Source organism: Sciurus vulgaris, assembly GCF_902686455.1.
Source record: "Sciurus vulgaris genome assembly, chromosome: 9".
Taxonomy (NCBI): Eukaryota; Metazoa; Chordata; class Mammalia; order Rodentia; family Sciuridae; genus Sciurus; species Sciurus vulgaris.
The window spans coordinates 51,592,440-51,609,925 of record NC_136469.1 but is presented as its reverse complement, the minus strand read 5'-3'; the positions used below and the strand labels follow the sequence as shown (position 1 = coordinate 51,609,925).

At 39.9% G+C, this 17,486-nt stretch overlaps 1 protein-coding gene across 1 annotated transcript in view; it reads left to right on the top strand.

Annotated features, from left to right (window-relative positions):
- The first annotated feature begins 11,890 nt into the window (after window positions 1-11,890).
- HADH (hydroxyacyl-CoA dehydrogenase) overlaps window positions 11,891-17,486 on the top strand; it is a 48,044-nt gene continuing 42,448 nt past the window's right edge. The window contains exon 1 of the mRNA XM_079153591.1: window positions 11,891-12,121. Within this exon, the coding sequence (XP_079009717.1) occupies window positions 11,990-12,121 (132 nt within the window). The 5' untranslated portion in view covers window positions 11,891-11,989. The remainder of the gene's footprint in view (window positions 12,122-17,486) is intronic.

Sequence of the window (17,486 nt, the reverse complement as noted above, 5' to 3'; positions counted from 1 at the left end):
TAAAGATGATCTAATTTGTCTCCACATATTTGAAGAAATAGAGACCAGAGTGAAATGAGCAGCTCATAGGATCTTGGATCTAGATCTAAAACCTCCACATTCTGATCCTGGTCTAATTGCACCATATGGTCAAAGAAATTAAAAGATGCCAAATTTTAAAGTCTTAGAGTAATCAAAAGTAAGGTTTCAACTTCCTGTTGTGTCAGTCATGTAAGTTACATTGTATTTTTTTCAAAAAAGCTATCAATTTTAAGCTATTCACTAGTCATTCAAGAAATGTTTAATTGCTACTATATGTCAAACACCTTTAAAATCTTTTAAGATGGAAAGTTTTTCCAAAGTGAAAATCTATGCTTGTAGTTCCTTCACCAATGAACACTTTTTTCAATAAGCCTGAGAAAGTGTCTTTAAAAATAAAAAGTGCGGGGCTGAGGATGTAGCCCAGTGGGTGGAATGTTTTCCTAGTTTGCATGAATGAAGGCCTGAGTTCAGTTCCCCAGCACCAAGCTGGGGGGTGGAAAGACAAAGTGCTATTACCATTAGATTTTAGGCACGTTGTAAATTTACTGAAAAAGCCCTCTGCTGCCCTCTTGTGGGGGAAGAAAGAGCTTACCAAGAATCAAATGCAAAAAATACCTTGGAAGTTGAAGAATTTTCTCTGGGAACCTGGGATTAATACTATTTAGCTATATAAGTTGTTCATTCTTTCTGTTCTGTTAATTTAAAAAATGTAATTATAAGGAAAACAATAAAACCTTGATCTCTTCAAGAAACATCTAACTAGGCATATAAAAGTAAATTAAAGACAAATTCCCAAGGGATCACAGCTCAGGCAAATTCACGGCCTTAGGCCAATTTGCTGCCTCAGGCCAGTGGAGACTGGTGGAAAGCTGGTCATAGTGGAATGGTGACCACCCTCAGACCCAAGTCCTACCCCTACCAGTAACTGGCCATTTGACCTCTTAGAGCCTCAGTTTCTTTCTCTGTCAAAGCTTTGGAAAAATGATCACTCCAATCTCTCTAGTTTCTCTATTCCATCGTTACAGTCAAGCGTTTAGACTATAACCTTAGATAACATCTTGATTATAACTTTATGAAGAACCTTTAGCCAGATCACCCAGTTTCTCAGATTCTTCTACCTAGGAACTCCATGAGATAATTTTTCAGCCTAAGCTTTGTGGTAATTTGTCACACAGCAATAGAGAACTAACACATTCTTGAAGAAGTAATAGCTGGTGTAATCTCTTAAAGGAGAGTTAGGCCTAGACCTAGTTCTACCACCATTCCCCCTAAAAGGAACCAGAACTCCTCCACAAGATGGCTGGCTTTGGAGCTAGGGCAGAGTGGGCATAAGATGGGCCCTATAATACCAAAAATTTAGGACGTGCTTGAGAACTTGATGGGGAACTATCTCCAGAAACCATTGTGGGTAGTTCTTACTGGTCAATTCTGGCTCCATTTGAACATCAAAATAATTAAATATGTATAGTACAACATGGTGACTATAGTTAATGACAATATGTTACATTCTTGAAAAATGCAAAAGGAGTGGATTTTTAAAAACATTTTAGTGGTTACTTTTCTTGCATTTCCTTTTTGTTTTAAATATTTTTTGTCAGTGGACCCTTATTTTATTTATATATAGTGCTGAGGATTGAACCCAGTGCCTCACAGATGCTAAGCAAGTGCTCTTCCACTGAGCCACAACCCCAGCCCCAAGAATGGCTGTTGATAACTATGTGAGGTGATGTATAGGATAATTTGTTAGATTTAACCCTTCCATAATATATATTCTTCAAAATATCATGTTGTACATGATAAATACATACGATGTTGTATCAATTTTATCAATACTAATAATTTGATACATTAATGTATTAAACACCTTTGGAAAGATTTGGACTTCATGAATCCATACTTCTAATAAGAACAGTAAGAGTGGGCAAAAGATATGAAGACAGAGCTTAATAAAGATCTATTAATAGCTAATAAGCATGGGGAAAGATAGTCAACATCATTAGTAAATAGGGAAATGCATTGTGTAACTTTTCACACATATTTGTATGTTTATAATAAATAAGAGAAAACAAGCGGTGGTGAAGATGTGGAGAAGAGGGAACCCTTATACCCTGCTTGTAGTTACATGAAGTGGTGTGGTCACCTTTAGAAACAGCTCTGTGGTTTATCAAGAAGTTAAACACTGAACACGAAACTGCCGCATCTCCCAGCAATTCCGCTCCTATCTAGCCAGGAGTAATGAAAACGTGTCCATACGAAGACTCTCATGTGAAGGTGCACACCAGCTCTGTTCATGTAGCTCCAAACTGGAAACAACCTAAATGTCCACCATAGGTGAATGAATAGGTAAACCGTTGTAGTTCAGTACAATAGAATTTTATTCAGTAATAAAAAGGAAAAATGATAAGCTGTGTGGTGGTGCATGCCTATCATCCCAGCAACTGGGGAGGCTGAGGTGGGAGGATCACAAGTTCAAAGCCAGCTTGGGCAATTAGCCAGACCCCGTCTCAAAATAAAATGACTCAATTGCATTTTAAAATAAACAAATAAAAATTTAAAAAATAATCTGCCAGGGATAAGACTTAAAAAACTTTCTGCCAAGAGACATTACATATTATTTGATTCTATTTATATGAAGTGTTTATAAAAAGTCAATCTACAAAGATAGAAAATAGATTAGTGGTTTATAAGAATGGGGATTAACTTTAAATGGGCATGAAAGATCTAATTGGGGGAATTAAAATGCTCTACAATTTACAGTGATGGTTGTACCATTTAGTAAAGTTATTGAAAAATGATTGAATTTCGTATACTTGAAATGCCCAAGTTTTATGATAGGTAAAATAAATCTCAATAAGTTTGCTATTTGTTTTTCACTTTTCAAATTTGTTCTTTTTTAGATATAGATGACAATAGAGTATATTTTGACATACATGTATGGAGTATAACTTATTCTAATTAGGATCCTATTCTTGTGGCTGTACATGATGTGGAGTTACACTGGTCATGTATTCACATATGAGCATAGGAAAGTCATGTCCGATTCACTCTGCTGTCTTTCCTATTCCCATTCCCCCTCTCCTTTCCCTTCATTCCCCTTTGTCTAATCCAATGAACTTCTATTCTTCCTTCCCCCGTCCTTATTGTGTGTTAGCATCCACATAGCAGAGAAAACATTTGGTCTTTGGTTTTTTGGGACTGGTTTATTTCACTTAGCATGATATTCTCCAGTTCCATCCATTTACCAGCATACCATAATTTCATTCTTCTTTATGCCTCAGTAATATTCCATTGTGTAAGGCTATTATTTTTTAAAGAGAGAGAGGAATGGCCACTAAATGCAACACCTGGACATAGACTGGATATAGTACTGGAAGGAAAAAAGTCTCAAAAGGACATTACTGAGTCAATTACATAAATTGGAGTACAGATGACAGATTAGTTCAAAATATGTCAATATTAAATTCATTAAGGTTGATTACTCCACTGTGTTTATGTAGGAAAATTACCCTATTCTTAAGAAATACATACTAAAATATTATAAAGGATCATGATGTGGGTAATTTACCCTCAAGTGGTTCAGAAATTATATTTGTCTATATATAGATAATAGGTAAAAAAGAACAGATGATAAAGCAAATGTGATAAAATGTTAATAATATGTGGGTCAGATAAGGGGTATATGAGTTTATCTGCATTATTTTTATTTATTTATTTATTTATTTATTTTATTTATTTATTTATTTTTGGTGCTGGGGATTTAACCCAGGGGTGCTTTACCACTGAACCACATCCCCAACGCTTTTTATTTTGAGGCAGTTCTCCCTAAGTTGCTTAAGGCCTTGCTAAGTTGCTGAGGCTGGCCTCAAACTTGTGATCCTCCTGCCTCATCGTCCTAAAGTTGATGGGATTACAGGCATGTGCCACTGTGCCCAGCTGCCCTATTATTCTTCTTTTCTGTAAATTTGCAATTATCTCCAAATCAAAAGTTGAAAAAAAAATATCTTCAATGCAGTTGTGACCATGATTATCATAAAATGGTCCACCCTGATCTGGGCCCTTATCTTTCCAATTTCATCTTCACCGACCCCAGAGTCCCGTGTTTGGTTATTCTACCTTTATTCCATTTCCAGATCACTCTCCCACCTCTCTTCCTTCACAGTCTGGATATACAATTTTTCTCTGTGTGGAATGCCATTTTAGCTCTTTCTGAAAACCTTCTAATCGTCCTCAAGGCTGTGCTGTAATGTTGAAGCCCAGGAGCAGAAAGTCGGTCAATATAGACAAGAAATAATTGGATCCAATCAGGAAGGTAGGGACTGGTTGAAAATCAAATGCTGTGGCTGGGGTCGTGGCTCAGTGGTAGAGCTTGCCTAGCACGTGTGACGCACTGGGTTCCATCCTCAGCACCATATTAAAAAAAAAAAGGTATTGTGTCCATCTGCACTTAAAAAAAAAGAAAAAAAAAAAAAAATCAAATGCTGCCCTTTCCCCTTCCTCCTACCAAAGTTCCAAAGCCCTTCCTCCTCCTGCTCCTGTTCCAACCTGCTCCCTTCTTCTTCCCAGAAGTCGGTGTTACTATTCTTTAAATAAAACTTGCTTTCTGCGCTTGCCTTGGCATTTCTCCAATGTTCAAACTTCAACACCTGGGGAAAGGGCAGTATCAACGTCTCCACTATGATGCAGTAGCTTAGCACACTGGCTGAAGAAGAGCTTGCACACAGGTAGACCCAAGTTCAAGATCTGGCTCTGTACTCAGGCCCGTGAGGCCTCAGGCAAGTCATTTTCTACATCACAGTCTGGCAAATTGAGCATTCATTGTTAACTGTTAACTCTTGCAACTTGCTCACCCACCTATTCACCCCATTTCCCACTCCCAGCAGCCTAACCACCTCCTGCAGCCTCACCTTCCCCTCTGGACATCACTCCCAACATCACTGTCATGATGATACCAACGATGTATTGGTGAGGAGTTCTGCTTCCTCAACTGTTGAAGTTTGAACATTAGAGAAGCGCACAGAGGCAAGCGTATAGAGCAGGTTTTACTTAAAGGTAATAATACAGACTTCTCCCGGGAGGGAGAAAGGGAGCCATGGCTGGATTCTGGTATCCCAAGAAGTGAGAGCGCCCTGCCCCTTTTATAGACTTTTACTTTCTTTGTTCTCCCGCTCTTACCCCTTATTTCTCTCCTTCCTGCTATACCCAGGAGATGCCAGGTGCAAAGGCCAAAAGGTGAGAAGCACATAGGCAGGGGTCAGGGCCAAATGGAGTGATCCAGGCAGGTAGCAGCCCAGGAGACATTAATTAACGACTCCCTGTCTGCAACCTTTTGGGAGGGGTAGCATTAGATATGGAAAATGAAAAGTCCCCAAGATAATGTGGACGGGGAAAAGGGAGTGAAAAAGAAGGCCATGCACTGGCAGCCTTCATCTCCAGAGACAGAGATTTTCCGGGTGCCTACTGCAGACAGAGAGTGTTTTATTACCCTAAAAGTGACAGTTTCTAAAAGGCAGTAATCCCCTTCAAAGCAGATCCTCTCTCTCCAGAAGCTGTCTGCAGACACTTCATCCAGAAGGGTAAATTCCTAAAGCCCTCAAACTGACAGTTTTGCTGATTAATAGAACAGACCCAAAAATTCTAAGTGCCCAAGAAAAACTGATTTACTCACTAAACCACCCCCCAGAAAATAACCTATATAAACCCAGTTCCTTTCATTGTTCAGTGGCTCATTTTCCACAGGAAAGTGGGTCCACCAGCACCATTTCATCCCTGCATCCCCTGTTCTGGTGTGAAACTTTGTTCCAGAATTAACAACAAAGATGATTCATGAGGTTTGTGTCCTGCCTGGCCTATTTGTGCTAACAGGCAGGTAATCTTGGTAATGAAAGTGCTCTGGAGACACTGCCATTCCAAACTCTCTGGGGCGGCCTCCAACTTTCCCAATCCAAATCAGCCTCAATTTTCTCTATCCCACTGGATCATCTATCTACACTAACTGCCTGTCTTTAATTCTGGCTTCAATGTCTTAGTTCCATTTTTATTTCTCTTACTGTGCCATGGGCCTTCCGAAGAGCAAAGCCCATATTCTGGTCACTTCTTTATTTTCTAGCACCTACTGTCATGTCCGATAGATACAAGATGAGCAAAATTTTTTTTTTTTTCTCTCATAAAGCATTGGAGAACTTTAATCAATGATTTTACTTTTAAAAGTATAACAGAGAGTCACTATCAGCCTTATTTCACTCTAAATGCCTGGCTCTAAAGAAATTCTTTACCTAGAGTCAAAACATTTCACTTTTGGGTTGACCTTTAATTCATTTATAGGAAAACTAGCAATTGAGCTCTTTATAAGAGACAGTTTAGAAGTTAGGGTAAATATTTGTGACTAGAATTAAGGTACTTGGAAAAGAGCAGAAGAAACTAGCTAAGTTTAGGGGCTGGTGTTGTGGTTCATGGTAAAGTTCAATCCTTAGCACCACCTAAAAATAAAATACAGGTATTGTGTGTAAGAAATCCCACGAAAACCATGCCAGACACAGGAAATCATATAAGGGAGTTTATTAAGCAAACAAAGGGTCTCCCTGCTGGGTAAGAGAGAAAATGAGAGGAAAAGAGAAAGGGCACACAGAAGAAAGAGTGTGAAAAATGAGAAGGAGAAAGAAAGTGAGTAGGAGAGAGAGAGCATGAGAAAAGATGGCAGGCTAACAGGGGACCAATAACAGAGAAGGATACTTGCAAGCTGACTGATGAACCAATAGCTAGCTAGGATGTTCACAGACTGACGAGAAGTTGGGAGGCGGGGAAAATGGCTGCAGCAGAAAGGGTGGGGAGAGCAGCTTTGTATTACATTGTGTCCTTCTATAACTAAAAAAAAAAATTAAAAAAAAGAAACTAGATGAGTTTAGAGTATGGGGCCAGGATTTAGAATTTTAGTCTTTATTCTATTAAAAGGAGGGGAACACAGTGGTTCTCTTTATAACTTTGTACTATTGACCTGAAAGGGATGTGGAGTGTGGCTGAAATGATGAGAAGGCACATTAAGAAAGGGAGCTGTTTCCACAGGAGATACAGGCTGATTGCTGTCCTGGGTACCAACCCAAAGGAGATGAAATCACACTTTGCAAAGATACTGGCAGGCACACATTCACATCAGCATTATTATTGTAAATGAATGTTTGTGTTTGAGAAACCTGAGTCTACAACCTGGAAAACAGGATGGTACAGAATGCCTGACTATACAGAGTCTTCAGGCAGAAACATCAGGAAGGACTGCAGGAAACTTGAAACTGGGGTTTATTAGTAAAAATGTCCAATTAAATCCATCTGCTTGCTTATTTATTTATTTATTTATTTATTGTATTTGTAAGCCCAAAAGGATGGCAAGCAGACCTCCAAGGATTCAGAGAATCCTTAATTCCTTCGCAGACTCAGGTGCCCTTTGGGTCCACTTTCCAGATGGCAAAATGGCCCTCAGTGACAGAGGGGATGCTGGTTTTGTAGAGTACAATGAGGATGATGTAATCATTGAAAACCGTACACATGCAGTTCTGACCATCAGGGGCTAGTTGTACAGGTTAAAACCAGACCCCAAGGGATGAGTACTCAAATATTGCCCATTGTCATTGAGGACTAAGTTGACATGGGGAAGGTGAAGGTTTAGGGCCTGGCATTCCATATCAGCCCCTTTCCTTTAGGGCCCATTGTTATCAGGAATGCACTGGGAAAGGTTTAATGTTTGGCCAATTCTGCCGGTGCCATTAATTAGCTGGCACCTTGGCTAAGTGTCTGAATCTGTCTTGGCCTCTTTCCTTATGTGTTAAAGAACTGTGTACCCTTGGTATCTACCACACAGGAACATTATGAGGGCTAAATAAATTCATTCACATGAAGCACCTAGAACAATGGGAATCTTGGAAAAGGGCTCAGTATATGTTGGCTGCTACTTCATGCAAAATTGTTTAATATAATTATCAAATAGTACATAAAAACTGCTCAAAAGAATGACAATCATTATGACCATTGTTGGTAAGGCTAATAAATGGTTAGCCTTTAAAGTATAAAAATTTTTATGTAGAAATCCTAAGAAAACAAACAAAAAATGTGATTGGTGTGAAAGATATGACTTATATGAAATGGCATATTCTGCAGATTGTTTTCCTTTTGAGTAGTAATGAATCTACATGTGCCACCTTGGGCTTCTTATAATGTCAAGCAAGTATTTTGGAAATTGCTGGCTGAGGCTAGAATAACTGTCCATTCTCAATAATTCAGAAAACTTTCCCTTCCTGTAAAACAGGAGAATCCTGACCTACCCTCTATAAATCCCACAGCCATTAATTCTTATGGTGAAATTGCACCCGTTTCCCTCCATGTGCAAAATCCATGCTTGAGAAATGTGAACAACCATTTCATTTCCTCAGCAAGAGAGCACAAGCAACCTCTTTCCCAGATTGGAGAATGCTGTATGATTAAAACTCGGAATCAAACTTGCACTCACTGCACTACACACTACTTTTATTTTTTACAAAGGCGGCACTTAACACAAATATTTGCTTTAAGTGTTTTTACCACCTAGATCCCAAGGGGCCTGTGTTTAAGACTTTCTAGACATTTATTTTAACTTGTGAATTGGGAGTGTCATCATTCTTTGAAACTGAGAAAGATTTTCCAAGTGGAAAATGGAAGTAGAGAGCTACTGGCATTGAGACAACTATTGGCATGATAAGAAAATCCAGGACACATGTTTAAAGTCTGCAGTTGCTATGAGAATTTTTTTCTAAAAGCTCAAGATGATCCAATTATTCATAAAATAATTTTAATAATTATTAAGAGTTTTTGCCTTGCGTATTTGGTAAATCATTATGAGAGCACGTTTCAGTAGGTTTATGAACACATGACTGTGCCCTTTTCAAACTAATGATATGCCTTAATCAAACAATTGCTTCCTTGGAACCTCAGGAACAATGCCGACCATCACTGATTTCTGCAGTAGCTAAGCTTTGGTTGTATGTTCTGGGCTTTTCTGTTGTACCACCTTGAGCAGTCACAGTTTTCTGCCACAAGAAATCTAGAAATTGTTCAACAAGAAAGTCAGCATTAATTTTTCACTCATTCCTCAGAAAGTCATAAGTCAATAGTTTTCCACAAATAGGACAATTACAACTTGCTCAGTGATTCCCACCTCCAGGTCGTTAGCAAATCCTGTCCCTCAGTCTATGTGCCTGTCACCTGCCAGTGTAAAGATGGAGTGTTAGCTCAGCTCTCTCCAATGCTTTGTTGGAGATGAAGAATCTACTCAGAGCCCACTACCACGTGTGTTGTTAAATAATGCTTCTTTGATGTCTATTTTTAAGTATTATAAGTTTTGAATTATGGGACAAAAATAAAACCATCAGGGGTAGGGTGTGGCTCAGTGGTAGAGTGCTTGCCTAGCACGTGTGAAGCACTGGGTTCGATCCTCAGCACCACATAAAAATAAATAAAATAAAGGCATTGTATTCATTCACAACTAAAATAAATATTTATTTATTTATTGTAAACAAATGGGATACATGTTTTTTCTCTGTACGTGGAGTAAAGGCATACCATTTGTGTAATCATAAATTTACATAGGGTAATGTCGTTTGATTCATTGTTATTTTTTTCTCCCCCCCACCCCTCCCACCCCTCTTTTCCCTCTATACAGTCCTTCCTTCCTCCATTCTTGTCACCCTCCTTAACCCTAACCCTAAACCTAACCCGAACCCTAACACTAACCCCTCCCACCCCCCATTATATGTCCTCATCCGCTTATCAGCGAGATCATTCGTCCTTTGGTTTAAAATAAATATTTTTAAAAAAATTACTTCTTACTCTGTTTTCTATGCCAGCCCTTCCCTTTGACAAAGTGCCTTTTTTCAATGAGTTGATTCAGTGACCAGGGTCATGCTTCCCAGGACTTCACTCTTACTGCAGAAAGAAATAAGTACAACTCCAAGAACAAGTTGAAGATGCAAGTCAGGGAGTACAGAAATTCTTACCACACTCCCAAATGCCCAAGGCCACACTTGGAAAATGACTTGCTGTCCTAGCAAAGGAAGAATGATTCTATTGTAACTGTCATCTGACCAGGACTAGGCAAGAAGAGGAGCAGGGGTGGCCCAGAAGACGGCAAATGGACAAAAACTCCTCTCAGTATAAATTATCTGAAAAGTTATTTGTTTAACCATTTTCTTTGACAAACAACGGCATTAGAGCGAAGAAAGGGCAAATGGCTGAAGAAGGTCATACAACTTACTGGTGACCACTCCAAGACTCCTGAGTTTCCACCACAACTCTCCTTTCTTTGCACCACACCTTCACAAACTATAGATAGCCTCAGATTTGTGAGATGCTTAAATATTACTGCAGTGATGATACAGACCGAATGTTAGTGTTCCCTCCAAATTTATATGTTAATAAGAGAGTATTTGGAGGTGGGCCTTCCAGAGATAATGAGGTCATGAGGGCAGCCCCTCATGAATGGGATGAGTTCCCCATGGAGCTAACTTGCACCTTCCACCTTGTGAGGTTACACCAAGGAGGAACCACCGATTAGTCAGAAAGCAGGCTCTCATCAGACATAGGATCGACATGTGCCTTGACTTTGGACTTCCTAGACTCCAGAACTGTGAGAAAGAATTTTTTTTTTCAGCAATAAAAGAGGCTCAATTTATAAGACCTTTAACTTATGATATTTTGCTATAGCAGTCTGAATGGATTAAGACAAATATTATTCTTTCTCTCCTGAGGAAAAGAAATTACAGATCTTAAAATGTACCACATTTAGGCATCATGTTGCATATTACATGCAAATTTCATTTTAAAAAAACATTATGACAACACTGTACTTAGGCTGTATTTGGTCTTTCATTAGATAAACTTGTAAATGAGAATTAATAGTTAAAATCCACTTAAACACTCATCCTCCCAATCAACTATCATAGCTTCCCCTCTAACCACACTTAATTCCTCATCCCTGGTTCCTGTTGCAGTATTTTCTCATGTGTCTGCCTTTGCATTTGCTGCTTCTCCTGCCTAGAATTATCGTTTTATAAAATTTCCACATTCTTCCAGTTACTAGGTTTCTTTGTGTGTTATTTCTTTTCCATTTCAAGTTCCAGAGGTTTTTGCATTTGCTACTGTATAAAACTTTAAGGACTCCACTCCAAGGTAACACTGTCTCTTTAGCCAGTAGTGATCTCCCAAGCCTAACAAGGTGCTCAACAACATACTTCTCCCATGTTTTTGCAGAATTAAATAGAAAGATCAGATCAAAGCAATGGTGAACACAGGATTCACTATATTTACTTCCAGTTGGGAACAGATGACTTTTGTTTGGATGGTGAATCTGTGGGTTCTTTTATACATTAAAAAGTAAGTAAATTTATAAAAATTCTGTATGACTAAAGCACAATAATTACAAAGTATTCGCACGATAAGATTTGCCTAGAGTGTATCAAGTCTTCCATTGCTGGGAAAAATACTCTTTTCCTATGCTTTCTATTATTATCAGTTCCTCTCCAGAGGTTGCTCTTTGACGAACTGTTGTCAAGCTCACTACACTGATAGACTAACTTTGAAATGGATAACTAGAGGTCAACTCTCCCTTTCCTTCCTTGGGCCTGATCTTTGCTTTGGAACCCACGGGTCACCAGACAATCAATTCGAGGGTTGGCCTAGTCTGTTGCCTTCGATTTTAGAGCAAGGTGGAGCCCCGCGCCCCCAGAAGCGAGCCCGAAGACGAGGGCTCAGATGTTCGAATGCGGGCGCCTGCCGCCGGGGCCAATGGGCAGAGCAGGCGTGAGTCCACGCCCCGTGACGTCACGGCGGCGCCTGCCGCGCGCAGGCGGCGGGGCCGCGGGGCCCCCGCCCCCAGAAGTCCGCTGGCTGCCTAGGCCCAGTCGTTCTTGCTTTCCCTTTAGTCTTCGGTCGCTGTCGCCGCCACTGCACCATGGCTTTCGTAACCAGGCAATTTGTGCGCTCCGTGTCTTCTTCGTCCTCCGCTTCGGCCTCGGCGAAGAAAATTATCGTCAAGCACGTGACGGTCATCGGCGGCGGGCTGATGGGCGCCGGCATTGCCCAGGTGAGCGGCCCACGGGAAGCGAACCTGGCTCGCTCCGCCGACCAGCGGGAGACGAAGGCGCTGACCGGTGGTGGCCCTTCGGAGTCCCGAGGAGTTTTCACCCGCCCCTCCCACACATAGTTGAACTATGTGGCGCCTGGGTCAGTGAAGGCGCAGCCAGTTTGTATTCCCCCCAAATTCAGTGTTGTTGGCCCGATTTCCAGTTTCTTCCATCTGAATTCCCAGCCGCCCCCACGGCCCGATGAAGGTTCTGTGGAGAGAGTTGGTGAATGCGGTTTGGAACGGGGCGGTGCATAAAGCTACAGGTTCACAAGGTTCAGGCATAACTTGTTTGCCCGCTGCCTCTCGCAAACAGAAATTTACTTTCAGAGACTTGTACTGCTATCAGTTTTAACTTTACTTACCAGCTTTTTATAATTCTGAAGTCTCTGTCAGCAGTTTTCTTCCCTAAACAGTCTCCCCGCGCTTCCCCATGTTTCCTTCGCTTGCTGGGTTACAAAGAATAATAATAGTCATCACTTTTTGTAAAGTCTCCTAAACCGAGTTCCTTGAGGCCTGGAATTCTGCCTCCAGGGCTTCTGGAGGCAACTTTGACCTAGTGCCCTGAGTGCAGCGAAATCTGCGCTCTCTTCAGACGCGGAGGACAGTGGGAGCTGGAGATAAAGTGGCAGAGGGGACTGGAGAAGTCCCTGAACACTTTTTTCAGGACTTTGCCCTGCACTATGGTTCAGGGCCCCGTACAGTTGATTATCTGGATACAGTAATGCTTTTAGTTTAGTTTAGTTTGTTTTCCCCAGCAGTTGTGTTCATGCACACAGGGGAGAATCCTGATTTGCATATCCTAGCTGCTTATATTAACTTCAGTCCTTTGCCCTTAAATTGTTGGGAAATGGAGGAGCGGTTATGGTCTCCGAATTTTTCCTTGGCAGAGTATCTGAAGTGCACTGGTTACAGTCATGAAAGAGTTTAATTTTCATTTTTTAATTTTTTTGTCTTTTTTCTAAAGTCCAGACTTCCATGCTTACTTTAAATTTTTTTTTTTTTTACTATTATTACATATCTTTAATTTCCCCTTCCTGCAGTATTGTGCAGTATGTTAGTTTGATTGTGTTGTCCCCTAAAACCTGTATTTCTGTCGTGTTTTATCCTTCTGACTTTTACGGTCTCCCATTTCTTCTGAGGTCATGTTTTTACTGTTCTTTTTATTGTGCAGATACCCTGGCTGCTAGGTTTTTGGCATCCTCATAAACTACATTATATGTGGGGTGAGAGGAATAAGTCCCTTCAAAACAAAAGTTTTGTACATATTGAAGAAAAGGTTTAATGAGACACATTCCTGTAATTCCGGTGACTCGCTTAAAGGAGCTTAGGAGGATCATAAGTTTTAGACCAACTTCAGCAACTTAGTAGGACACTGTTTCAAATTAAAGGAACAAACATACATAAAGGCTGTGGATGTAGCTCATTGGTAGGGTGCCCCTGTTTTTAATCCCCAGTATAGGGCATGTTGTATTCCATGAAAAGTCAGAGGCAGCACCTCAAATTATAAGCATGGTATTAGAACTTTCACCTGAGAAAAGAGAAAGGAGGTGATTGACATTGATGAGATACGTAGGTTGGTGGATTGAATCCTTCAGTAGCTGGACCAAGAAATCCCTTTGAAACTTTAAGGAATAAAAAAAGCTTCTTACCTCCTAGGTTAGAAGCATAACACAACTGTTATTCCAAATGGTAATAAAAACCAAAAGCCTAAATAGTGGACCATCATAAGAAATAGTAGTTCCATCCTTAACGTAACAGTTTAAGAGCACCTTAGTTACTTTAGGTGACAACTCTAGTCCTGTGGAGGTATCACAGAAACCAGAGATCTCCAGAAGAGGGTCCCCTGGAGTTCCCAGGGAGCAGGGGCAGGAGAGCTCAACTCAGGACAAATAGGGTCCTTGGCACACATGAAAGAAACCAATTCCAGCAGGAGTCAGTAGAGGCAGGAAGTAAACTGTATACTGTTCAAGGAAACTTGGTAAGGGGTGGGTATGGAAAGGTATTAAGGATGACATCATTCTGGTGATAAGACCATTTTCCATGGTCCGATCATTCTCAGAATCCTTAGCTGACTTGGTCTAGAAAGTCCCCTAAATTGGGGCTGGGGAGATAGCTCAGTTGGTAAAGTGCTTTGCCTTACAAGCGCAGGACCCTGGGTTGGATCCTAAGCACCACAAAACAAACAAACAAACAAACAAAAAGAAAGTCTCCTAATTTACAGGTTCCTCAAAATATCGTATCTCTCTTTGCTTAATCTATTATTTGACAGTGCTTAAGATAATTATGAGTGAATGAATTTATGGTCAACTTTCAGATTTATAGCTTTCTCAAAACATTTGGAGTGACAGGCCTGGGGCAGAAACTGGTTTGCTATGTGGAAACTCAGATTAAAATTATATTTCCTTGTCCTTCCATTATGTCTTTCTACCTATTTTTATTTCTTCTATTCTACCTCAGAGGGAAACTGTGCTTTCCTGTGAAACAAATTTATGCAGTATTTTTAGTGGTTTAGCTGATCTGGTTTTGCACTCTTCACTGTAGTGAGCAGTCTAGGCAGTATTGCCTCATTCTTTTTGCTCCTTCATCAACAACTTTGGCAGAGTAAAAATCTCTTTTGCCTATTGAGTTCCGCTGACATTAGTTGATATGTTTTGAGTACAGATGGACTCCAGTATAGGCAGTTGGGTGGTCTGCATGCTGGTTCTATCCCACACTGACTGTGGGAACACTGGAAAGTTATTTTACCTCTGTACCTCAGTTTTCTTGTCTCTAAAGTATGTCTAATACTAGTACTGGCCTTGGAGGAATATGGAGAGGATTGAATGAATTAGCACATGTCAAACGATTAGCACAGTGTCTGGGCAGGTAGTAAGAGCTCAATGTCAGCTGCCTCTGTGATTTTTTTTTTTTTTTTTTTTTTTTTTTTTTTTTTTTTTTTTTTTATGTTCAGTGCAGTTATCCTGTTGCATTTTTTGCCTCATGTCCCTTTCATTCCTAATTTTTGCTGAGATAGATACCTAATGTAGAGATGGAAAATACTGGCCATAATTCCCTGTTATACCTTGCAAATCCCAGCTGATAACTGCACTTTGTTCAGGGACCTCTGAAATGAGGTAGAACACCTTTCATCTACTGGTTATTTTGTTGTTCCACCTTAGTAAATCGAGGTAAGTACAAACCCAAACTAGCATCTAGGTTATAGTACTAATCACATTTCCGTTCTTTCTCTTGAACTCTTCCTGAAGTAGTTTTAATTTTAATCAAGTGGCGGTTCTGTTTACAATTTTCATTTTTTAATTTATCATTATAATGTGTTCTAGTTTTTGCTGAGCAAGATGAAAAAATTCTGAACAGATTTTGTAGGCACCTGATGCATTTCTCAAGCAATTAAACAATTTTAGACAAGTGAAGTCTGTGCTTAATTACATTTGACCAGAACACAGGCCATTAGTACAGAGGTGTTTTTAGAGTGTCTACTTTGCCTGTCATTTCTTTTGTTTGCTATAAATTAAAAGAAAAAAAAATCCCTTAGGCTGCAGGTTAATATTTAAATAAGTTAACTTGTTTTATGTATGTTGCATGTTATATACTTCTGAGTTCTTTTGATTCCCATTTTATCTTCAGCTGGATACTTAGGCCAACAAAGAAGCTTGTGACATTAAATAAACCTTGAGTGAGAACAGGTTGTCTTTTGCTGTGGGTTTTTTGTTTTTTTGGTATGGAGGATTGAAGGAGGGTGTCCCAGCTCTTTATTTTTTATTTCGAGATGGGATCTTGCTAAATTACTTAGGGCCTCACTAAATTGCTGAGTGGCCTTGAACTTGTGATCCTCCATTCCCAGCCTTTTGTGTCACTACATTACATGCTCAGCTTTGTTTTTTGCTCTATAAAGGTAGAGGAAAAGAAAGGAAGGAAAGAAGCTACTAGTTGTGCATTTCTCTAGTTCATGGAATGAATCCTTTCTAAGTTTTGCTTAGTCCATTGCCTTTTTTCATATAAGGAATCCAGATAGCTCATAGTTTCCATTAAATTATTGGTGAGAAGCCCAGTGGTCTCCCTGGGAATACATTTCAGAAACTTTCTGATAAAACGTGTGTGTGCGTGTGTGTGTGTGTGTGTGTGTGTGTGTGTGTGTGTGTGTGTGTGTCATGTTGGAGATTGAACCCAGGCCTGGTGTACGCTAAGCAAGAGCTCTACAACTGAGCCCATTCTTTTTAGGATATTACACTTTGGGAAAGTGAGAAAGTTTGCACATTGAAGGAGATTAGGGGTGAGTTGTCTCACCAAAAGGAGGCATTTTTTGATATTTTTCTTTTAAAAGGTAAAGGTGTATATTAGTTTTTGGGAGAATTCCTTAAGCTATTGAAAAAAGTGGGAGTAGGGGGAACCATTCTAAGCTGCAAGTGAACATTTCCCTAACCTTTGTTTTCCTTTGTGATGCTCCATGAGGACTCAGACCCAAAAACTTCTCCACAGCTACTGAATATATTCACCCTGTTCTCCCTGCCCCTAGCTCTGAAATTTCTGATGCTGAATGGAGGATTAATCATAGTTACTTTGTACTTTTTAGTTTAATTCATTTCTGTTAACAACAGTGAATATAGGGCTCTCTTGAAGTTTACTTGAAAAATAGTGCAGAGACTTAGAAGTTTCAGGATCAAAGGATACTGGTAGTTACCTAACTCTAAGCTCTTCTTTGGACTGTTCATTATGAAGAGAATATTTTTATTCTCAGGTGTTAACTTTCTGCTCAAGAGTATGGAATATATCTTTTAGTCATAAAATTCTTTCCTCATTTCCTGAGTCGTTACTTAATTCTTTATTGGGCTGTTCTCTGATCATTATTGATGTACTGTTTTACCTATGTACTGCATATTAGTCATTGAACTCAGGATGGGTTTGGAGATGCTGTTGTTCCCATAGGGTGGAAGAGGTAGGACTAATAGGCAAAAATAAATAAATAAATAAATAAAAATGTCATTGAATATATTTGGACATTTTGTAGAATAAGAAATGGCACTTCGGTCACATTTTGATTTTTCTCCCCTATGTCCTAGATCTGGCTTTACTTGTCACCTACCCCTTGTTTGAGTTTCAAATTTCCCCCCTCCCCTCCTTTCCTCCCCTTATCTGCCTTAAGCATACACACCTCATTGCCTAGCTCTAAGAACATAGGAAGATTATGCTGTTGCTCTCTATACTCTGTGTTCCCCAGCTATGCTAGAGATGCAGTAATAGTTTCTGGTAAGTGGTGGTCTAAGTAAAAGTACAGGACTTGAAATCCCTGCTAGAGTTTAGATCCCTGCCCTCCTTTCCTGGCTCT